At 38.8% G+C, this 24,490-nt stretch overlaps 1 protein-coding gene across 13 annotated transcripts in view; it reads left to right on the forward strand.

Moving 5' to 3' along the window:
• Window positions 1-24,490, forward strand: part of ERC1 (ELKS/RAB6-interacting/CAST family member 1) — a 540,801-nt gene that overhangs the window by 148,918 nt on the left and 367,393 nt on the right. For all 13 annotated transcript variants that reach the window (XR_001830105.2, XR_001830104.2, XR_005202930.1 and 10 more), the window contains one exon: window positions 2,034-2,201. Coding sequence is in view for 9 of the 13 variants with exons in the window: in XM_017545489.2 (XP_017400978.1) it covers window positions 2,034-2,201 (168 nt within the window). In the remaining 4 variants the exon portion in view is untranslated. The remainder of the gene's footprint in view (window positions 1-2,033; window positions 2,202-24,490) is intronic.

The following is a 24,490-nucleotide window of genomic DNA, read 5'->3' on the forward strand; positions in this document are numbered from 1 at the left end:
CAAAGCAGCCGCGCTGGCCGAAACAGCCGCACTGGTGACCTGTGGAGCTCCTCCGCCCGGGAATTTCCTAGTCTGTGGGCAATAAAAACGTGGCGTCCACTCACTCTCTGCGCTTTCACTGGGAGCTGCAATCCTGAGCTGTTCCTAAACGGCCATCTTGGATCCGATCTCTCAAATTTAAACATTTAAATAAATTTATTTATTTAAAAGTCAGATATGTGCTGGGCGCGGTGGCTCATGCCTGTAATCCCAGCACTTTGGGAGGCCGAGGCAGGCAGATTGCAAGGTCAGGCGATTGAGACCAACCTAGCCAACATGGTGAAACCCCGTCTCTACCAAAAATGCAAAAATTAGCTGGTTGTGGTGGTGCATGCCTGTAATCCCAGCTGTTCGGGAGGCTGAGGCAGGAGAATCACTTGAACATGGAGGTGGTGGAGATTGCAGTGAGCCGAGATAGCACCACTGCACTCCAACCTGGTGACAGAGTGAGACGCTGTCTCAGAAAAAAAAAAAAAAAAAAAAAAAAAAAAAAAAAAAATTTCGTGCTACTTAACGGAGCATGAAGTACCTCCATATTACCATACAACATTGGTTCTCAGATACCTTGTAGTTTAGATACACTACACATTGGATATCCCTTACCTAAAATGCATGGGACTAGAAGACTTTCAGGGTTTGAGTTTGGGAATATTTGCATTATACTGATGCTTACTGGTTGAGCCTTCCTAATCCGAAAATCCAAAATGTTCCAGTGAGCATTTCCTTTGAGTGTCATGTCAGTGCTCAAAAAGTTCAGGAGTTTGGAGCACTTTGGATTTTGAATTTTCAGATTTTGGGATGGTCAACCTGTATTATTAGATCATCCTGAGTGCTTTGATGTACCCTAAATGTGAAACATTATTCATATTAGTCTTTGTGGCTTAATCCATGGTCAGAGAGGAAAAATAAGATAAGGCAAGTTAAAGATGAGAGACCATAGAACCATACTTGATTTCTTAGATTTGCACTGTTCAGTATGGTAGCCACCAGCCATTTGTGGCTATTAAGCACTTGCAATGTGGCTAGCCCAAATTGAGTTGGGATATGAATGTGAAATATACATTAGATGTCAAAGAGTTAGTATGAAAAAAATATAGCTCATTAATAGTTTTTTATATGGATTATATGTTTGAAATGACAATAATGAAAAAAGAAGTAACAACTTATTAACAATTTTAGGCTTGAAAATATGACTTATTATTTTCCTGTCGAACAGCACTGTCTTAGATAAATCCACTTTCTTCTTTTCTTATAATCAAATGTTTAACTATTGTTATTAATCCTTGGTGGAAAAGCAAAAAACAAATTTGGTGTGTGAATATTTATGGGGTGCTAAAAGCTTAATAAAATTTGTTGTGAATGGATTTTACAATAAATATCATTAAATTTCCTGTTATTTTAAAGTTATATATAATGAAAGGCATTAAAGTTCGGGGATAAAGTTAACTAGATACCAGACATTGTAGCTCGTTAGTCTTGCTGTCTAGAAGTAGACCTTTGCTTTTGCTTTGTATGGATATCTAAGTGCATTATGGGGTTGTTTTTCATAAGAGCATCATAGCTTATGACTAGATTGTATTATCTGATAGAGCCAGTGTCATGCTTGGTGATGCTTTTTTTTTTTTTTCCCCTTTTCCTAGTTTTAGACTTTCTAAAGCAATGTAGCTTCACTTGGAAACTTGTTAGAAATACTAATTTTGAACCCCAACCCTGTTGAATTAGAAACTAGGGGCTGGACCTGGCAATCTTGATTTAGCCCTCCAGATGATTCTGATGTGCATGAAGTTTGAAAAACATAGTTGTAGAGGTTCCATTCTATAATGGTGAGCACACTGGACTCTGAATCCAGAGAAACATAGATGTAGATCATACCAGTTTAATAGCATAACAAAATGCAACCTTCTTGTAACCTTTATAACTTATCTATTTGAAAGGAATTACATTCTTTTCTTTTTAATTCATCACTTGTAAAAGTCTTACATTCTTATTCTTAGGTGGATGCTCTCCGATTGCGTTTGGAAGAGAAGGAAACCATGTTGAATAAAAAGACAAAACAAATTCAGGATATGGCCGAGGAGAAGGGGACACAAGCTGGAGAGATACATGACCTCAAGGACATGTTGGATGTGAAGGAGCGGAAGGTTAATGTTCTTCAGAAGAAGGTAAGGTGTAGATGTTTTGAGTTCAGTGGCCCTCTCATACATCCTCCCTCCTACCACTAAGTCAGATTTAATGCTGTCAGAGTTTCTTGCTCATTCCTCAGTTTATGTTTTTGTGATTAGTAATTTGGAACTGTTGTTGCGGTAGGTAGATTGTTAGGACTGCTCTACATAATCAGTTTTTGAAAATTTAAACACTGTTAATATCTTCCAATAGTGCTATTCATGCTGTTTCTCACAAGTGCCTTGTAAATTGCCAAAGTATTTGAACTGACATTGTTTTGCTTCTTCTGTCTTTTATTGAAACTGTACTGAATTGGTTTAGTACATGGGCTTGGGATGGTACAACTTCATTTATGTGTTTAATAAGATGACAATTTCAAGCGGAGACCAGTGGCATCTAGACAAACACATAATTCATAAAAAGTGTGTGTTTGTGTATTTCAATACAAATCTTACTGTTCCTTACTCCTTGTTCTTTCCCCTTTTTTCAGAAAAGTTAATATATTTTGATACTCTTTCCAAGGGTTTCTTCATTGTTGTTAATAATAGCATTGTATGGGTATACTGTATTTAGCAAAATTTTTACATATAAACATTTATTTTGCTAAAAATTTCTTCCTTTACATAAAATGATTCTACAGTAAAAAATGTCATACATATTTAGTTTATACATGTCAAGTATATTTCTTTATTTATATTTAGTTTATACAAGTCAGATACATTTCTAGGATAAATTCCTTGAAGTTGAACTGCTGAGTGAAAGGATATGCATTTATAATTTTGCTAAGTAGCCTTAAAGAGATTGTACCAAGTTTCATTTCTACTATCAGTGATGAAAGTGTTATATTCCCGACATACTTGTCTACAGAGTGTGTTAAAAGACTTGTACTTTTTGGCAGTTTTATAGGTGAGAAAACAATGTCAGTGTAGTTGCAGTTCTTTCATTATTAGTAAGGTTGAACATATTTCTATATTTAAAATCCTTCTATTTTCTGTTATTTGTTCATATGCTTGATCCATTTTTAAGTTCTTTTCTGCTTTTTTAAAAGTTGTTTTATAGAAATCCCTTCCCAATTTAAAAATTAGCTCTTTTGTCTAATGTGAGTTCTAAACATTTCTTCCTGTTTGGCTTATTTATTTATTTATTTATTTATTGAGATGGAGTTTTGTATTGTTGCCCAGACTGGAGAGCAGTGGCGCGATCTTGGCCCAGTGCAACCTCTGCCTCCTGGGTTCAAGTGATTCCTCTGCTTCAGCCTCCCTCGTAGCTGGGACTACAGGTGCCCATCACCACGTCTGGTTAATTTTTTGTATTTTTGGTAGAGGTGGGGTTTCACCACCGTGTTGGCCAGGCTGGTCTTGAATCCTGTGGCCTCAAGTGATCCACCTGCCTCAGCCTTCCAAAGTGCTGGAATTATAGGTGTGAGACACCATGCCCGGCTCTCTCTCTCTCTTTTTTTTAAATATTATCCAGCCCATGCCATCTAAGCCTTCCAACAGCACTGCTCCTAGCTCTGTTTGGCTTTTGACGAGAGAGAGAGAGACAGAGAGAGAGAGAGAGTGTATGTGTGTTTTCAGGCTTTTTAAATAAGGTGAATATTTAGGGCTTCTGGATTTTGTGACATACTGCAAAAGTTTTATTTTAGAATGTTTCTTTTCTGGTGATATTGATCTATCTATGCATCCAGTAACATTGTTTTCATTTTTGTGTTTTTGTGCTATATGTTAATAATAGCTGATTCTTTCCAAGGGACTTTTCTTTGTCAGAAGTACCCTTGCTTTTTTTTTTTTTTTTTTCTTGACTATCTTTCCATTTGAAATTTAGAGTTAGTTTTTATCATTTCCTGCCTTTAATTCTTGTGTTGTGTTTTTTATTGTGATTACATAAAATTTATAGTTACTAATTTATAGAAAAATGACAATAGGGTATATCTTTTCATGAATTCATTTTTTGTTTCTCAAAAATGTTTTAAGGTTTCTTTCATATAGATTTTATGCATTTATTAAGTTTATTCCTAGGTTTTCTGTTTGTTATAAAGTGTTAACATTTTTCATTACATCTTCTAACTGCTTTCTTTTTTGTACACATGAAGGCTTGTGATTTGTACTTAGTTATACTGAATTCTCTTAAAGGTTTGGATTTTTTTTTAGTTGATTCCTTTGGCTTTTCCAAATATGTAGTGATATCATTTCTAAACAGTGATTATTTTCCTATGTTCGGTTTTAATGTATATACCCCATTTTCTTCTCTTTTCTATTTATGTGTACCAGTGCATCCGAAACCACACTACATGATAGTGGACATGTTCGCATTATACCTATTATACCTGATCTGAATGAGAACGCTTTTAGTTCTTTCCCAGTAAAGTACACTGCTTGCTTTTGTGTTAGAATTGATAAATACAGTAAGAAAGTACCTGTTGAAATAAAATGAGTAAATTTTTAAAAATTATTTTTTGGTTCAATATTTTTTGGAGAACAGGTGGTGTTCATTTGGTTACATGAATACCCTCTTTAGTGGTGATTTCTGAGATTTTGGTGTACCTATCACCTGAACAGTGGACACCGACCCAGTCTGTAGTCTTTTATCCCTGATCTCCTCCCACCCTTCCCTTTGACTCTCCAAAGTTCATTGTATCTTTCTTATGCCTTTTGTCCTGATAGCTTAGCTCCCACTTATAAGTGAGAACATACAATGTTTGGTTTTCCATTCCTGAGTTACTTCACTTAGAATAATGGCAGTCTCCACCTCCAACCAGGTTGTTGCAAATGCCATTATTTCATTCCTTTTTATGGCTGAGTAGAATTTTGTAGTGTATATATACCACATTTCTTTATCTACTTGTTGATTGATAGGCAATTGGGCTGGTTCCATATTTTTTACAATTGTAAATTGTGTGTGTGTGTGTGTGTGTTGTTTTTTTTTTTTTTTTTTTTNTTTTCTTTTTTGAGAAAGAGTCTAGCTCTGTCACCCAGGCTGGAGTACAGTGACATTATCTTGGCTCACTGCAACCTCCATCTCCCAGGTTCAAGCAATTTTCCTGCCTCAGCCTCCCGAGTAGCTGGGATTACAGGTGTCCGCCATTCAGGCCCAGCTAATTTTTGTATTTTTAGTAGAGATGGGGTTTCATCATGTTGGCCTGGCTGGTCTCGAACTCCTGACCTCATAATCCACCCGCCACAGCCTCCCAGAGTGCTGGGATTACAAATGTGAGCCACTGCACCCGGCCCGAATTGTGCTATTATAAACATGTCTGTGCAAGTGTCTTTTTCATATAACGCTTTCTTTTCCTCTGTACCAGTAGAGGGATTGCTGGATCAAATGGTAGGTCTACTTTTAGTACTTTAAGGAATCTTCATACTGTTTTCCATAGTGGTTGTACTAGCTTACATTCCCACCAGCAGTGTAAAAATGTTCCCTTTTTTTTTTTTAAAACCACATCCATGCCAATATCTATTATTTTTTGGTTTTAAAATTATGGTCATTCTTGCAGGAGTACGTTGGTATCGCATTGTGGTTTTGATTTGCATTTCCCTGATAATTAGTGATGTTGAGCTTTTTTATATGTTTGTTAGCCATTTGCATATCTTCTTTTGAGAATTACCTATTCATGTCCTTAGTCCACTTTTTGATGGGATTATTTGTTTTTTTTCTAGATGACTTGAGTTCCTTGTAGATTCTGGACATTAGTCCTTTGTTGGATGCACAGTTTGAGAATATTTTCTCCCACTCTGTAGGTTGTCTGTTTACTCTTCTGATTATTTCTTTTAGTGTGCAGAAACTTTTTAGTTTAACTCCCATCTATTTATGTTTTTATTGCATTTGCTTTTGGGTTCTTGGTTATGAAGTTTTTGCCTAAGCTGATGTCTGGAAGAGTTTTTCCAGTGTTATGTTCTAGAATTTTTATGGTTTCAGGTCTTAGATTTAAGTCTTTGATCCGTCTTGAGTTGATTTTTTATAAGGTGAGAGATGAAGATCTAGTTTCATTTTTTACATATGGCTTGCCAATTATCTCAGCGCTGTTTGTTGAATAGGGTGTACTTTACCTGCTTTATGTTTTTGTTTGCTTTGTCAAAGTTCAGTTGGCTGTAAGTATTTGGCTGCTTTTCTGGGTTCTCTATTCTGTTCCATTGGTTTATGTGCCTATTTTTATACCAGTACCATGATTGGTTTTGGTGACTATAGCCTTGTAGTATAGTTTGATGTTGGATAATGTGATGCTTCCAGATTTTTACTTATTGCTTAGTCTTGTTGCTTTGGCTATGCAGGCTCTTTTTTGGTTCCATATGAATTTTAGGATTTTTTTCTAGTTCTGTGAAGAATGATGATGGTATTTTGATGGCAATTGCATTGAGTGTGTAGATTGTTTTTTGGCAGTGTGGTCATTTTCACAATATTGATTCTACCCATCTTTGAGCATGGGATATGTTTCCATTTGTTTGTGTCATATGTGATTTATTTCAGCAGTGATTTGTAGTTTTCCTTGTAGAGGTCTTTCATGTCCTTGTTGAGCTATATTCCTCAGTATTTTACTGTTTTTTACAGTTACTGTAAAAGGGGTTGAGTTCTTGATTTGATTCTCAGCTTGGTCTCTATTGATGTATAGTAGTGCTGCTGATTTGTGTACATTGATTTTGTATCCTGAAACTTTACTGAACTCATTTATTAGATCTAGGAGCTTTTGGATGAGTCTTTAGGGCTTTCTAGGTATATGATCTTATTATCAGCGAACAATGATAGTTTGACTTCCTCTTTACTGATTTGGATGTCCTTGATTTTTTTTACTCTTGTTTGTTGCTCTGGACAGGACTTCTAGTACTGTGTTGAATAGAACTCATGAAAGTGGGCATCCTTGTCTTGTTCCAGCTCTCAGGGGAAAATGCTTTCAACTTCCCCCCCCCCATTCAGCATGTTGGCAGTGGCTTTGTGATAGATGGCTTTTATTATCTTGAATTTAGATAACATGATGACTATGTGCCAGTTTTACTGAGGGTTTTAATCATAAAGGGATGCTGGATTTTGTCAACTGCTTTTTTGGAGTCTATTGAGATAATCATCTTATTTTTTAATTTTGTTTATCTGGTGTATCACATTTATTGACTTGCGTATGTTAAATCATCTCTGCGTTCCTGGTATGAAACCCAGGAACGCCACTTGATCATGGCGAATTGTCTTTTTGTACTGTTGGATTCGGTTAGCTAGTGTTTTGTGGAGGATTTTTGCATCTATATTCATCAGAAATATTGGTCTGTAGTATATTGTTGTTGTTATGTCCTTTCCTGGTTTTGGTATTACGGTGGTACTGGTTTCATAGTCTCATCTAGGGAGGATTTTCTCTTTCTCTGTCTTTTGGAGTAGTTTTAGTGGTGTAACCGGAGTAACTACAGCCGGATTCCCTGGTTCCCAAGGAGTTGAACCTGGGTCCCCGGGCGAAAACCAGGAATCCTAACCAGTAGGCCACCATGAAAGTGGAATAGCTGCAGCCAGAACTTAGGTTCTTGGCCTTCCTAAACCCAAGAATGGGGTAAGGGGGCCTCCTTGGGGCGGTGAGTGTTACAGCTTAAATAGAATTTATGGACCCAGAGAGTGTGCGATAGTGCAGTTTATTAGGCAGAGTGAAAGGACAGCTTCCATGCAGTGGAAGGGGACCTGGAGGGAGTGCTGCTGCAGGCTTGGGTGGCGGAAGATTATACCCCTGAGTTATTTCCTCCCCATTCATGTTCTTATCCAATGAGAGGGGTTCTTTTAGATTTCTTCTGGATTAATTGATCTTTGGATCCTCTACCATTTTACAACCCTGTATCACAGAACCCCCACCTCCAAGAGCCAGAGGCAGGAAAGTGGAAACAAAGGCCCTAGTGGGCCAGAGGTGGGAAAATCGGAAAATTCCTGCACTTGAGACAGTGCCCCCAGCCAACCCTGGGAAGTCCCTCTAGCACAGTCCCTCAATAGGATTGTTACCAGTTCTTCTCTGAATGCCTGATAGAATTCAGCTGTGAATCCATCTGGATCTGGACCTTTTTTTCGTTGGCAGTTTTTAAAATTACCATTTCTGTCTCACAGCTTGTTATTGGCCTGTTCAGTTTCCATTTCTTCCTGGTTTAATCCAGGAGGGTTGTGTATTTTTAGGAATTTATCTGTCTCTAAGTTTTCCAATTTGTACATGTAAAGGTGTTCATAGTAGCCTTGAATAATTTTTTGTATTTGTATGGTATCGGTTAAAATATCTCCCATTTCATTTCTAATTGAGCTTACTTGGATCTTCTCTGCTCTTTTTTTTTTTTTTTTTNTTTTGGCTAATATCACTAATAGTCCATCAATTTTGTTTATCTTTCAAAGAAGCAGCTTTTTGTTTCATTTATCTTTTATATTTTTGTGTGTGTGTTTCAATTTCATTTAGTTCTGCTCTGATCTTTGCTATTTCTTTTCTTCTGCTAAGTTTGGGTTTGATTTTTTCTTGTTCTCTAGTTCCTCGAGGTGTAACCTTAGATTGTCTTACTTGTTTAAGGAGACTAAAGATAGGACCCCAATCCTTTCTATTAATAGCTTGTTGGGTTTCTGCTGAGAAATAGGCTGTTAATCTGATAGGTTTTCCCTTATCGTTTACCTGACCTTAGATTGTCTGTTGTATTCTTTCAGACTTTTTGATGTAGGCATGTAACGCCGTGAACTCTTAGCACCACTTTAGTTGTTTCCCGAAGGTTTTGAATCCCGAAGGATTCCTTTTGTAGTCGATTTCCAGTTTTATTCCACTGTGGTCTGAGAGAATACTTGATATAATTTTGATTTTTTAAAATTTATTGAGACTTGTTTTGTGGCCTATCATATGGTGTATCTTGGAGAATGTTCCATGTGCTGATGAATAGGATGTGTATATTCTGCAGTTGTTGGGTAGAATGTTCTGTAAATATTTGTTAAGTCCATTTGTTCTAGGATATAGTTTAAGTCTCTTGTTTCTTTGTTGACTTGCTGTGTTGATGACCTGTCTAGTGCTGTCAGTGGAATACTGAAGTCCCCCACTATTATTACGTTGCTGTCTGTTTCATTTCTTAGGTTTAGTAGTAATTGTTTTATAAATTTGGGAGCTCCAGTATTAGATGCATATATATTTAGGATTGTGATATTTTCCTATTGGACTAGTCCTTTTATCATTATATAATGTTCTTCTTTATTTTTTTTTAACTGTTGCTGCGTTAAAGTCTGTTTTTGTCCAATACAAGAGTAGCTACTCCTGCTTACTTTTGGTGGCCATTTGCATGGAATATCTTTTTCCACCCATTTACTTTAAGTTTATTGAGTCCTTATGTGTTAGGTGAGTCTCTTGAAGATAGCAATACTTGGTTGGTAAATTCTTATTCATTCTGTCATTTTGTATCTTTTAAGTGGAGCCGTAGGCCATTTACATTTAATGTTAGTATTGAGATGTGAGATACTGTCCTATTTATCCTGCTAGTTGTTACCTGAGTACCTTGGTGGGTTTTTTTGTTTTTGTTTTTTGTTTTCATTGTGTTACTGTTTTATAGATCCTATGAGATTTATGCTTTAAGGAGGTTCTCTTTTGGTATATTTTGAGGTTTTGTTTCAAGACTTAGAACTCTTTTTAGCAGTTTTCTTGTAGTGCCTGTTTGGTAGTGGTAAATTCTCTCAGCATTTGTTTTTCTGAAAAAGACCGTGTCTTTCCTTCATTTGTGAAGCTTAGTTTTGCTAGATACAAAATTTTTAGCTGATACTTACTTTGTTTAAGGAGGCTAAAGATAGGACCACAGTCCCTTTTAGATTGTGGGGTTTCTGCTGAGAAACCTGTTGTTAATCTGATAGGTTTTCCTTTATAGGTTTCCTATGTTTTTGCGTCACAGTTGTTAAGATTTTTTTCTTCATCTTGACTTTAGATAACATGATGACTATGTGCCTAGGTAATGATCTTTTTGTGATTAATGTTTGGTGTTCTTTGAGCTTCTTTTATTTGGTTATCTAGATCTCTAGCAAAGTCAGGGAAATTTTCCTCAATTATTCCCTCAAATAAATTTAGCAAACCTTTAGATTTCTCTTCTTCCTCAGGAACACCAATTATTCTTAGTTTGGTTAACATAATCCCAAACTTCTTGGAGGCTTTGTTCACTTTTTAATTTTTTTATTCTTTTTTATCTTTGTCAGATTGGGTTAATTTGAAATCTGTATCTTTGAGCTCTGAAATTCTATATCCAGTATTATTTTAAAAATTTCTTTAAGTTAATTTTTACTCTTCCCTGGTGTCTCCTTGAAAAACTTAATAATTGATCTTCTGAATTCTTTTTCTGGCAATTTAGACATGACTTCTTGGTTTAGATCCATTGCTGGTGATATAGTATGATTGATCTTCTGGGGGTTTTATAGAACCTTGTTTTGTTGTATTGCCAGGATTGCTTTCTTGATATCTTCTCATTTGGGTAGACAATGTGAGAGGAAAGATTTGAGACTCAAGGGCTACTGTTCAGTTTCTTTTGTCCCACAAGGTGATCCCTCAGTGTGAGCCCACCACTAGGGAGGAGGCTTTCTGAGAGCTGGACTGCAGTAATTGTTATTTCTTTTCTGGATCTAGCCACCTGGCAGAGCTACCCGGCTCTGGGCTGGTACTGGGAAGTGTCTGGAAGCAGTCCTGTTAATACAGCCCTGGGGTCCTTGGTCTTGCACTGATAAGATTAATGACAGGGACACAGGTGGAGTTTTTTTAAGGAGCAAAAAGTTTAGTAGGCAAGAAAGAGGGAAGAAAGAAGAAAACAGCTCTTTGGTACAGAGACGGAGGGAGGGGGGATTCAAGGAAAATCTGGAGTGCAGCAGAAAACAGCCAGTTATATGAGGCACCTGTAGGAGGTGGTATCTAATTTGCATACAGCTCAGGGGATTGGTTTGACCAGGTAAGATATTCACACAGCTCACAGGAAAGACTGGCCCTCCCACTCTCGCCTTTTAATATGCAAATACAGGGCACCTTGATGTTCTACATATGTGGGGACAGCCAAGTTGCCAGGCACATGTAGGGGCAAGGGCAAGACGATGGTAGGAATCTCCATTGGGTGTACCCAGTTTCTGATGGCCTGCATTTGCATATCAAAGCTTGGAGCTTGGGCTTTCCTACTAGACAAGAAATGTTTCTGGAGCTGCTTTAGAAGAAACAAAAACTTCCCAAAGACCCCCTTTTCCTTTCTATCTGCCTAAAATACTTTCTTAATAACTCCTATAACACTGGTGTGATCTGTGTTTAGGTCTCTCAACCATGGATACCAGCGCCTGCTCTGGTAGAGGTGGCAGGTGAGTGAAGTAGACTCTGAGAGTTTTTGGTTGTAGTTTTGTTTGGTGCTCTGGTTTTCTCGAATACTGGTTATGTTAGCAGTGAAATTGTCACATGGACAAACTCAGGATCTCTGGGTAGCCAGGATGTTGCAGACGTGGAATTAGCTGTTGTTTTCTACTTCCTTGGAGCAGGCTTGTCTGTTATGAGCTGCTTAATGGCTTGGGTTAGTTGGCTTCCAGCCAGGAGGTGGCAGTTTCAAGAGAGCGTAAGCTGCAGTAGTATGGGGGATACAAGTTTGCCCCGAGGTTGCCTGAATGAGTGTTAAATATGTGCTTTGAATGAAGAGACACCCCTGTGCAAACAGGCTTTCTGTGAGCATCATGGCTGTTTATTCACCTGGGTGCCGCGGGGCTGAGGCCAAAAAAGGAAGGCATCACCGAAGGGTGGTGGGATAGGAGTTGGTTTTACAGGTTTGAGGTTGGCAGTGGAAAGTTGTAGAAGTTACAGTTTAGGGCAGTTTTTTGCAAGCTGGGAGGGGGTCATAAGGTGTGGAGTCACAAGGTAGACCAAGTTCATTTACAAAGTCCAGTGGCCTTATCAATTGTGGGGGGAATAAGGAACAATAGAGAATGTCTCAAAGTTAAGTAGGCGCTGCAGGGGTTGCTCATTTCTTCCTCTTCTCATGGTCTTCCAGTTACTTCAGATTTTCCAGGAACTCCTCTGGAGTGTCTGTGCAGGTCACAGAGGTTAACATGGCGTCCACGGGGCCATCAGTCAGCCTAAAACACCTTACAATGAGTATTTGATTTCTTGGGTGATGGGCAGGGCCATAGAACTTCCACAAGTTTTATGTCTTCTGTCTTTGTTTACCAGGCAGGTAGAGAAAGACCATCAGGTGAGCACAAGGTTGAGCGTGTGTTAGCCCAGACCCTTCTTGGGCGGGTCTTGCTCCAGCCACTGTTGGGGGTTGGGGATGGTTCTCAGGCCAATGGAGTTATGTTCCAAGGGGGATTATGGCTGCCTATGCTGCTTTGTACAGGTTGTCAGGGAAGTGAGGGAAAGCTGGCAGTGACAGGCTTCACCTAGCTCCTGTGCAGCCAGCAAGTTCAGTCTCAGTCCTGCCAAGCTCCCCCAGTACCCAACAGAATGGAATTTGTATCCATGCCTCCTGTGTGCAGGGTTGAGATACTGCCTCAAGCTACAAGCCTCCTCACTGAGAAAGCAAGCAGGGCTTTCAGGCCTTGCCCCTCCCTGTCTGTTGGGGCTTCTGTGCTCCTATCTGCAGTTTCCCTCCCACTCCCCACCCCCAGATTTTATCTGGAAAAATTTATGCTCAGTCAAAATTACTGCAGAGTTCAGTTGAAAGTCTCCTCCCTGTGGCCCTTCCCCAATTCCACTGGCTGCCCTCCCTAAGGGCTCCAATGAGATCAAGTCAGAAATGGCTTCCCTGGGGTCCGGGAATGCCTACAGGGCTCTTCTCGCTGCTGCTGCTGGGTCACTTTTATATTTCATTTGGCTCTCTAAATTAGTTTCAGCTCTAGGTAAGGTTAAATTATTCTCCTGTGATCTGGATTTTCAGATTTCCCAGTGAGGATGGGTATTCGGAGGCCGGCATTCCCTTTCTCACACTTTGGACATGGACAGTTTTTTTGCTGTCTCACAGATTTTACAGAGGCAAGCTGATTTTTTCAAAGGATTCTTTCAGTTTTCCTGATACATTCCTGCAGTGGTTCTTGGAGTAAAAGTTCACAATGTGAGTCTCCAGGCGCTATACTGTCTGAGTAGGAGCTGTAAGTTAGTACTGCCTCTTATCTGTCTCTTTTTTTTTTTTCTTTCTTTCAGTAAAATAAGATACTTATCACACATGTTTTTTTGGCAACCATAAAAGTGGATTGGGTTTTTGTTAGTTTTCATCTTGCAATAGTAATATTTTCAAGTAATAGACTTAATAGTTTCAAAACATTTTTCACTTCTCATGCACTTGATCATTGTATATTTTTCTCTCATCGTGCTTCTCATGCATTTACTTTTTATTAGGCACAATACTGTGTTGGTAAGAAATATGACCAGATAACTTAGTGGAAAAGAAGTTATTTGTAATTTTCACTATGATTAATAATGTGTAAGCCTTTTGGGTTCTGCTTCCTATTCAACTTTTTGTTAAGTGTAGGATATTATTAATTAAATATGAATTTTTAAAATGTCATTGGTTATTGTAGTTGTGGAGTTTGTGAGGAGGGGAGTGATTTAATTATTTAGTTTCATACAGTGCAAGTTTCTGAAGATATCTTGATGCTCAGAGACTTGATTCACTACTGTGCCAACGGCATCTTTGCCTGCTGTAGGCTGATTATACCCAAAATGTTGGTGACATGATGGATTATCACTTTTATTAGGTGATAAGTGTTAGGAGCATATATTTTACTTTTAAAACATTTATTTTTCAGCTCTTGTTTTCTTCACTCTCATTCTATAAGGATAACTTCATTTAAAACCAAAATGTCAAAAGATTGCATGAGTCTTTAGTCATCATTAAACTTTGCCTTTCCGATCATGAGAACAAGCTACTAAAAAAGCCTTAGATGATTAACGTTACTGGAAGAAAAGATATACTGGTTAGAATTCAAAGGCTGTTTGGAAGTAATACATTTCTTATTTTTAACTAGGTAAAAAATTTTAGAAAAGTTTTTGTTGTATTAGTCCATTGTCACACTGCTGTAAAGATACTACCTGAGACTGGGTAAGGTATTAAGAAAAGAGGCCTATCTGAGTGGCTGGGGAGGCCTCTGAAACTTAATCATGACAAAAGGTAAGGGGAAGCAAGGCATGTCTTACATGGCACCAGGAGAGAGTGGGGAGGGTGCAGGGAAGGGGGGCAGACAGAGGGGAGGAGCTGCCGAATACTTTTAAACCCTCAGATCTTAAATGAGAACTCACTATCACGAGAACAGCACTCCCATGGTTCAGTCACTTCCCACCCGCTCCCTCCCTTAACACATGGGCATTACAGTTCAAGGTGAGATTTGGGTGGTGACACAGAGCCAAACCATCATCAGTTTTTAATAACTGTGACCAACAATTTGTTATAATTAACACCTCATTATCCAGAAATAATCATAGTTTGTTAAATTAGAATTCTGGGACTGTGCTCGCCACTTTGTATTTGTAATCTTGTTTAATTCTTAACAACTCTTGGCAGTATCTTTTAAATCCTTACTCTATCACAATAAGTGGGATTATTTTAGATCATGACACATAAGAAATATATTTTACATTGTGACCCAGTATACACATACACCCGTATCTGCATATACAACTGATCTTTAGAATGATAAGCTGAAACAGAACTGTCACAAAATGAACTTACTCTTACTTTATGAAAGGTGCTCTGAACTATATTCTGTTCTTTAAAGGAAAGTTAAAAAGTTTGGCCGGGCACTGTGGCTTATGCCTATAATCCCAGCACTTTGGGAAGCCAAGGCAGGCAGATTACCTGAGGTTGGGAGTTCAAGACTAGCCTGGCCAACATTGTGAAACCCTGTCTCTACTAAAAATACAACAATTAGTTGGGGTTGGTGGCAGGCACCCGTAATCCCAACTACTCAGGAAACTGAGGCAGGAGAATCACTTGAACCTGGGAGGCAGAGGTTGCAGTGAGCCAAGATCACACCACTGCACTCCAGCCTGGGCAACAGAGCAAGACTCTGTATCCAAAAAAAAAAAAAAAGTTCATTCTGACCTATTTTATTATTTCAGTATCCACAAATAAAACACTTTCTTCCCCTTGAGTGTCCTCTCTCCTATGCTTCCTTATTCCTCCTCTTGCAACAAAAACAAACCAAAAGCAAACAAACCCAAACCTGTTATATGTTAAACATGGTTAATTTGCACAAGTTTATTTAGCCAGAATATAATAGCTTCACATTTTGACACAGGCTTGGTCTTACTCCAGAATGCAGCTTTTCTCATTACAGCAACTTCCCTGTTGGGAGGATTGCATGATAATACATGATAATGCTTTTTGATACTGTGAAGCATCATGCAAATATTGTATCTATTTTCTTTGTCCTTCTGCTTCATCCTTCACAGGAGGCACCAGAGGACCAGTAATTGTGCTCTCTTACACTGCACTGCCCCAATAATTCATCATGCTACAAACTTTGATTTGTCTTAAAACTTATCAAATAGTTAATACAACTATTTTCAAAATTGGTTTATATTATTAGTGCTTTTAATATTTAATTTAATTTTTTTTTTTTTTTTGGAGACCGAGTCTCGCTCTGTCACCCAGGCTGGAGTGCAGTGGCGTGATTTTGGCTCAGTGCTACCTCAGCCTCCTGGGTTCAAGTGATTCTCTTGCCGCAGCTTCCCGAGTAGCTGGGATTACAGGCGCCTGCCACCATGCCCAGTTAACTTTTGTATTTTTAGTATAAAGGGGGTTATACCATGTTGGTCAGGCTGGTCTTGAACTCCTGACCTCAGGTGATCCACCCGCCTCTGCCTCCCAAAGTGCAGGGATTACAGGTGTGAGCCACCACACTTGGCCTAGTACTTCTTTTTAGACAATTACCTTTATGCCTTTTATTTTTAGTGCTTAGGTCTTTCACGTTCTGTGTACTTTTTTTGTTGACATTACTGTATTAATGTGGTCAGAATCAACATTTATGATGTATTTCCAGCACCATTGTTTGCTGATAAAATAGATAGCTTTATATTTTATATCTATGAAAAATAAAATGCATACAGTAGGTTTAGAGACACTTTAAAGTTCTCAAAGTGTCTGTGTATTTTTAAAAAAATTATATGAAAATAACTTTAAAGAAAGTAATCATTTATTTTTCTTTGTAAGGCATGCAGTTTTATGTATTTTTAGGCAGGGGTAACAACTTTTTGCACACTTCCATCCAGAGAGCAAAGGTCAGGACAGCATTTATTGTTCTAGTCATGTTTTTACTGTTTAAACTTTGGAAATTGTGTGTAGGACTATGAAGAGAAGAGTGGTGCTTACAGCTGAAACTTAGTTTAAATACATACATATATATTGGTTTGTTTGCTTTTGAGACAGGGTCTCACTGTGTTGCCCAGGCTGGAGTGCAGTGGTACAGTTATGGCTTGCTGCAGCCTCTGTGTTGGGAGCTCAAGCAGTCTGCCTACCTCAGCCTCCTGAGTAGCTGGGACTACAGGCACATGCCACCATGCCCAGCTAATTTTTTGTAGAGACAGGGTTTTGCCATGTTGGCCAGGCTGGTCTCAAACTCTTGAACTCAAGAGATCTGCTTGCCTTGGCCTCCCAAAGTGCTAGGATTACAGGCATGAGCTGCCTTGCCTGACGTCTTTTTTTCATTTCATATCATTATTTATTTCTGAAACTCAGCCAATATGCTGTACAGAGACAAATATGTAGATATTGACAGGCAAAATGTCATGGAGATACAGTGTATTACTTGAACAAGACTTCAGATTGAATATTATTATTTAGTTTTTATTCATTTACCTGCTTTGTGAGGTATTAGGAATGACATGGGTGGTAGTGGAGAAAACAGAAAAATTTCACCTACCTAATATTACTTGAACTAATTTCTGAGACCATAGTCCCTTGGCCATAACCAAGACTGAGAAGAATCGAGTCAAAATTTTGCTTTAGGGGAAGGTTGTTTTGAATATCTTAGGGGAATTTACAGTGTATTCTCCTGAAGCTTACAGTACAAAGCATTTTGGCATGGGATAAAATGTTCATAACTGTGTGTATCTTTAAGCAGAGTCTTTGAAGCAGTTCCTCCAGACAGTATAGGACATTGTCCTACTGAAGGAACTCAGATACAGTTTGGGCATACGTATATATAGAAACTATGTAGCTCATGGTTTACTACTGAACCCTGAATTAGCTGGTAGCAACAACCTCCTGCCCTCTCTCTCCTGATCAGAGGTTTCTCTTAATAGTTATGGCAGTAAAAATAGAACAGTAGAACTAAAATATTTTCCAGAAGCAGAACATATTGGCAGGGAAAGGATAAATTGAAAGTTATTTATAAATCTTTTATCTTCAAACCATTACATATAAATCGATGAAATAAAAATAGCCAGGCTAATGTGATTTAAGCAGTTATTACCATTTTTATTATTCTTTATATTGCTTATTTTTGGATCATGATATTTCAGGTTTCATATTTGATGAGTCAGTATCTTAAGATTCCTAATGAGAATGGGATATAAAAAGTAATTGGATCATTTTTGATAATAAGTCATTTTGACAGTATGTGCACTTGATATGATCAATAATATTTCACCTCTGTGGTCCTCTTCCCCAAAATGCACAATCCCAGTCAAATCATGAACAAGACAATAGACAAATCCTATATAAAAAACATTCCACCAAACACCTGACTAGTACTCTCCAAAACTGCCAAGCCTCCAAAAACAAAGGAAAGTCTAAGAAACTGTCACAGTCAGGAAGAACCCAAGGAGACGTGCCATCCAAATGTAAAAAAATGACAGTAGACAAAAACTAAGGAAATGTGAATTAAGCAGGGACTCTTATTAAGAATAATGTGTTCGTGTTGATTAATTATGACAATGTATCATACTGATGATGTAAGATGTTAACACTATGGGAATCTGGCCTCTGGATACACAGGAACTCTCTGCATCACCTTCTCTGTATCATCCTCATCTTTCTGCAAATCCAAAACTATTCTAAACAAAAACTGCATTTAAAAAAATTCATTCAAATTTGGCAGTGTATTAGGGTTAAGAAAAATAAAGTAACTGATTTTGAGAGAGCTCAAAAATAAAAAATTTGGAATGGCATTCTTTCCAAAGCTTGCTGGACTCAAAACCTATAAGTATACTTCATTGGGAGAGATCAGGGATTTTACCTTGAGAACATTCAGGTGGTGTGAATTTATTGGGGAATAAGGAAGGGTACAAAGTAGTCAATCTAATTCTATTTGTCCAACTTGTGGTGGGTCAGGAGACAGCAGGTAAGGATAACCAAGTAGCCACCAAAGTAAGACTGGGACGCTTTCTGGAAAAAGACAACTTTCTGAAATGCTTGCTGAAACTGATCATTAGACAGAATCTACATCACTGGATTGATCATGGAGTTTAAAAATAACTTGAGGATGACCTAAGATGGCTGAATAGGAACAGCTCTGGATTGCAGTTCCCAGCGAAAACGTAGAGGGTGAGTGATCACTGCATTTCGAAACGAATTTTTACTGCCCACAGACCAGGAGATTCCTGGGCAGAAAAGCGCCACGAGTTTCCAGCGTGGCTGTTTCAGCGGGTGCAGTGGGTCTCCACCCAAAAACTCACACAAATCTGGACGTCATTTCAACTGGCAACTGGAACACCTGGGAGACAGAGTCACCCATTCAACTGAAAAAAAAAGGGGGCTGAAACAGGGAGCCAGGTGATCTGGCTCGGCTGGTCCCACCCCCACAAAGACCAGCAATCTGAAACGCTCTAGATTGAGAGTTTCATTGCAAGCACAGCTGGATCCAGGAAGGTGCAGCTCTGCCGGGGGGGAGGGCATCCGCCATTACCGAGGCAGTCCATCACTACTGAGGCAGTCTGCCATTACCGAGGCAGTTCTAACTATACCCCTATAAACAAAACTGCAAGGATGTTCACAAAGCAGCTGGGCAGAGCCCACGGCTGCTCAGCAATGCCTCTGCTGGCAGACTGTGACTAGGCAACCTTCTCGCTGGGCAGGGCATCTCTGAAAAAGGGCAACAGCACATCAGAACTTATAAATAAAGCCTCACCTTCCTGGAACAGAGCACCTGGGAAAAAAAGGTGGTTATGAGTTCTGCTGCAGACTTAAACATACCTGCCCAGCAGCTCTGAACAGAACAACAGAGCTCATAGCTCAGCACTTGAACTCCTATAAGGGACAGACTATCTCCTCAAGCAGCTCCCTAACCCCCATATAGCCAAAGAGACACCTCATAAAGGAGAGCTCAGGCTGACATCTGGCAGGTATCCTTCTGGGACAAAGATAACAGAAGAAGAAACTGGCAGCAACTCTTACTGTTCTGCAGCCGCTGCAGGTGATCCCCAGGCAAGCAGGGTCTGGAGTGGACCTCCAGCAGTCCTACAGCAGGCAAGCCTGACTGTTAGAAGGAAAAAACTAAGAAACAGAATTAACTTCATCAGCAACAAAAAGGACGTCCACTCAGAATCCCCATCTGAAAGTCACCAACCACAAAGACCACAGGTAGATAAATCCACAAAGATGGGAAGAAACTAGTGCAAAAAGGATGAAAATACCCCAAACCAGAACACCTCGCGTTCTCCAAGGGATCACAACCCCTCACGAGCAGGGAACAAGGCTGGATAGAGAATTGATAGAAACAGGCTTCAGAAGGTGGGTAATAACAAACTTCTCTGAGCTAAAATATCATGTTCCAACCCAATACAAAGAAACTAAGAACCTTGTAAAAAGGTTTGAAGAAATGCTGATGAGAATAAGCAGCTTAGAGAGGAATATAAATGAATTGATGGAACTGAAAAACAGAATACGAGAACTTCGTGAAGCATACACAAGTTTCAGTAGCTGAAACAACCAAGCAGAAGAAAGGATATTGGAGATTCAAGATCAACTCAATGAAATAAAACAAGAAGGCAAGATTGGAGAAAAAAGTGCAAGAAGAAATGAACAAAGCCTCCAAGAAATATGGGATTATGTGAAAAAACCTAATCTATGTTTGATAGGTATACCTGAATGTGATGGAGAGAATGAATCCAAGTTGGAAAACACCCTTCAGGATATTAACCAGGAGAACTTCCCCAACCTAGCAAGGCAGGCCAACATTCAAGTCCAGGAAATACAGTGAACACCACAAATGTATTCCTCAAGAAGAGCAACCCCAAGGCATGTAATCGTCAGAATCACCAGGGTTGAAATGAAGGAAAAAATGCTAAAGACAGCCAGAGAGAAAGGTCGGGTTACCCACAAGGGAAGCTCATCAGACTCACAGCGGATCTCTCAGCAGAAACCCTACAAGCCAGAATAGAGTGGGGGCCAATATTCAACATCTTTAAAGAAAAGAACTTTCAACCTAGAATTTCATATCAGCCAAACTAAGCTTAATAAGTGAAGGAGAAATAAAATACTTTATGAACAAGCAATTGCTCAGGGATTTCATCACCACCAGGCCTGCTTTACAAGAGCACTAAACATAGAAAGGAACAACCAGTACCAACCACTCCAAAAATGTACCAAATGGTGCAGAACATTGACAAAATGAAGAAACTGCGTCAACTAACGTGCAAAACAACCCTCTTAGCGCCAAAATGGCAGGATCAAATTCACACATAACAATATTAACCTTAAATGTAAATGGGCTAAATGCCCCAATCAAAAGACACAGACTGGCAAACTGGATAAAAAGTCAAAACTGGCCGGGCGCGGTGGCTCAAGCCTGTAATCCCAGCACTGTGGGAGTCCGAGGCGGGTGGATCACAAGGTCAAGAGATCGAGACCATCCTGGTCAATATGGTGAAACCCCGTCTCTACTAAAAATACAAAATATTAGCTGGGCGTGGTGGCGCGTGCCTGTAATCCCAGCGACTCAGAATTGCCTGAACCCAGGAGGCGGAGGTTGCGGTGAGCCGGGATCACGCCATTGCACTCCAGCCTGGGTAACAAGAGCGAAACTCCGTCTCAAAAAAAAAAAAAAAAAAAAAAAAAAAACAAAACAAGAGAAAAAAAAAAAAAAAAAAAAAAAAAAAAAAAAAAAGTCAAAACCTGCCGATGTGCTGTATCAAGGAAACCCATCTCACATGCATGGATAAACATAGCCTCAAAGGGATGGAGGAAGATATACCAAGCGAATTGAGAGCAAAAAAAAAGCAGGAGTTGCAGCCCTAGTCTCTGATAAAATAGGCTTTAAACCAACAAAGATCAAAAGAGACAAAGAAGGGCATTGCATAATAGTACAAGGATCAATGCAACAAGAAGAGCTAACTATCCTAAATATATATATTCTCCCAATACAGGAGCACGAAGATACATAAAGCAAGTTCTTAATGACCTACAAAGAGACTTAGACTGCCACACAATAATAGTGGGAGACTTTAACACTCCACTGTCAATATTAGACAGATCAACGAGACAGAAAATTAACAAGAATATCCAGTACTTGAAGTTAGACCTGGACGAAGCAAACCTAATAGACATTTACAGAACTCTCCACCCCAAATCCACAGAATATACATTCTTCTGAGCACCACATCACACCTACTCTAAAATTGACCACATACACTCCTCAGCAAATGCAGAAGAATGGAAATCATAACAGTCTCTCAGACCACAGTACAATCAAATTAGAACTCAGAATTCAGAAACTAATTGAGAACTGCACTGAACAAGTGGCTCTTGAATGTTGATTGGATAAACAATGAAATGAAGGCAAAAATAAAGATGTTCTTTGAAAACAATGAAAACAAATTTACAACATTACAGAATCTCTGGGACACATTTAAAGCAGTATCTAGAGGGAAATTTATAATAATAAATGCCCTCATGAGAAGCAAGGAAAGATCTAAAATCGACACCCTGTCATCAAAATTGAAAGAGCTAGAGAAGCAAGATCAAAAAAACTCAAAAGCTAATAGAAGATAAGAAATAACTAAGATCAGAGCAGAACTGAAGGAGATCGAGGTGCAAAAAACCCTTAAAAAATTAATAAATCCAGGAGCGAGTTTTTTGAAAAGATCAACAAAATAAATAGCCCACTAGCCAGATTAATAGAAAAGAGAGAATACTGAAATAGATGCAATAAAAAATGATAAAGGGGATATCACCACTGATTCCACAGGAATACAAACTACCATCAGAGATTACTACAAACAACTCTATGCACATAAACCAGTAAACCTGGAAGAAATTGATAAATTCCTGGACACTTGCATCCCCGCAAGCCTAAACCAGGAAGAAGTCGAAATCCTGAATAGACCAATAACAAGGGCTGAAGTTGAGGCAGCAATTAATAGCCTACCAACCAAAAAAGCCCAGGTCCAAATGGGTTCACAGCTGAATTCTACCAGACATCAAGGAGGGGCTGGTGCCACTCCTTCTGAAACTATTCCAAACAATTCAAAAAGAGGGAATCCTTCCCAAATCATTTTATGAGACCAACATCATCCTGATAGAAAAAACCAGCAGAGACTCAACTAGGAAAGAAAACTTCAGGCCAATATGAATGATGAACATAGCTGCAAAAATCTTCAATAAAATACTGGCACACTGATTGCAACAGCATATCAAAAAGCTTATCCATCAGAATCAAGTAGGCTTCATCCCAGGAATGCAAGGCTGGTTCAACATACGCAAGTCTATAAACGTAATTCACCACATAAACAGAACCAAAGACAAAAACCACATGATTATCTTAATAGATGCAAAGAAGGCCTTCAACAAAATTCAACAGCGCTTTATGCTAAAAACTCTCAATAAACTAGGTACCGACAGAACGTATCTCAAAATAATAAAAGCTATTTACGACAAACCCACAGCCAATATCATACTGAATGGGCAAAAACTGGATTCATTCCCTTTGAAATCTAGCACTAGACAAGGATGCCTTCTCTCATCACTCCTGTTTGGTATAGTATTGGAAGTTCTAGCTAGAGCAATCAGGCAAGAAAAAGAAATAAAGGGTATTCAGTTAGGAAAGAAGGAAGTCAAATCATCTGTGTTTGCAGACAACATGATTGTATATTTAGAAGACCCTATCATCTCAGCCCACAATCTCCTTAAACTAATAAGCAACTTCAGCAAAGTCTCAGTATATAAAATCAATGTACAGAAATCACAAGCATTCCTATACACCAATAACAGACTTAAAGAGAGCCAAATCAAGAATGAACTGCCATTCACAATTGCTACAAAGAGAATAAAATACCTAGGAATACAACTAACAAAGGATATAAAGGACCTCTTCAAGGAGAACTACAAACCACTGCTCAAGGAAATAAGAGAGAACACAAACAGATGGAAAAACATTCCATGCTCATGGTTAGGAAGAATCAATATCATGAAAATGGCCATACTGCCCAAAGTAATTTATAGATTCAACACTATCCCCATCAAACTACCTATGACCCTGTTCAAAGAACGGGAAAAAACCACCTTAAACTTCATATGGAAACAAAAGAGAGCCCGCATAGCCAAGACAATCCTAAGCAAAAAGAACAAAGCCAGAGGCATCACACTACCTGACTTCAAACCATACTACAAGGCTACAGTAATCAAAACAGCAAGGTACTGGTACCAAAACAGAGATGTCGACCAATGGAACAGAACAGAGGCCTCAGAGGTAACTCCACACATCTACAACCAACTGATCTTTGACAAATCTGACAAAAACAAGCAATGGGGAAAGGATTCCCTGTTTAATAAACGGTGTTGGGAAAACTGGCTAGCTGTGTGCAGAAAACAGGAGCTGGACCCCTTCCTGACCCCTTACACTAAAATTAACTCCAGATGGATTAAGGACTTAAACATAAAGCCTAACACCATGAAAACCCTGGAAGAAAACCTAGGCAAAGCCATTTAGTACATTGGCATGGGCAAGGACTTTATAACTAAAGCACCAAAAACATTGGCAACAAAAGCCAAAATAGACAAATGGGATCTAATTAAACTCCAGAGCCTCTGCACAGTAAAAGAAACAATCATTAGAGTGAAACGACAACCAACAAAACAGGAAACAGGTTTTGCAATCTACCCATCTGACAAAGGGCTAATATCCAGAATCTACAAAGAACTAAAACAGATTTACAAGAAAAAAACAAACCCATTCAAAAATGGGCAAAGGATATAAACAGACACTTTTCAAAAGAAGACATACATCAGACCAACAAACGTATGAAAAAAATGCTCATCAGCACTGGTCATTAGAGAAATGCAGATCAAAACTACATTGAGATACCATCTCATGCCAGTTAGAATGACGATCATTAAAAAATCTGGAGACAACAGATGCTGGAGAGGATGTGGAGAAATAGGAA

The sequence above is a fragment of the Cebus imitator genome, unplaced genomic scaffold (genome assembly GCF_001604975.1).
Source record: "Cebus imitator isolate Cc_AM_T3 unplaced genomic scaffold, Cebus_imitator-1.0 Scaffold179, whole genome shotgun sequence".
Taxonomy (NCBI): domain Eukaryota; kingdom Metazoa; phylum Chordata; class Mammalia; order Primates; family Cebidae; genus Cebus; species Cebus imitator.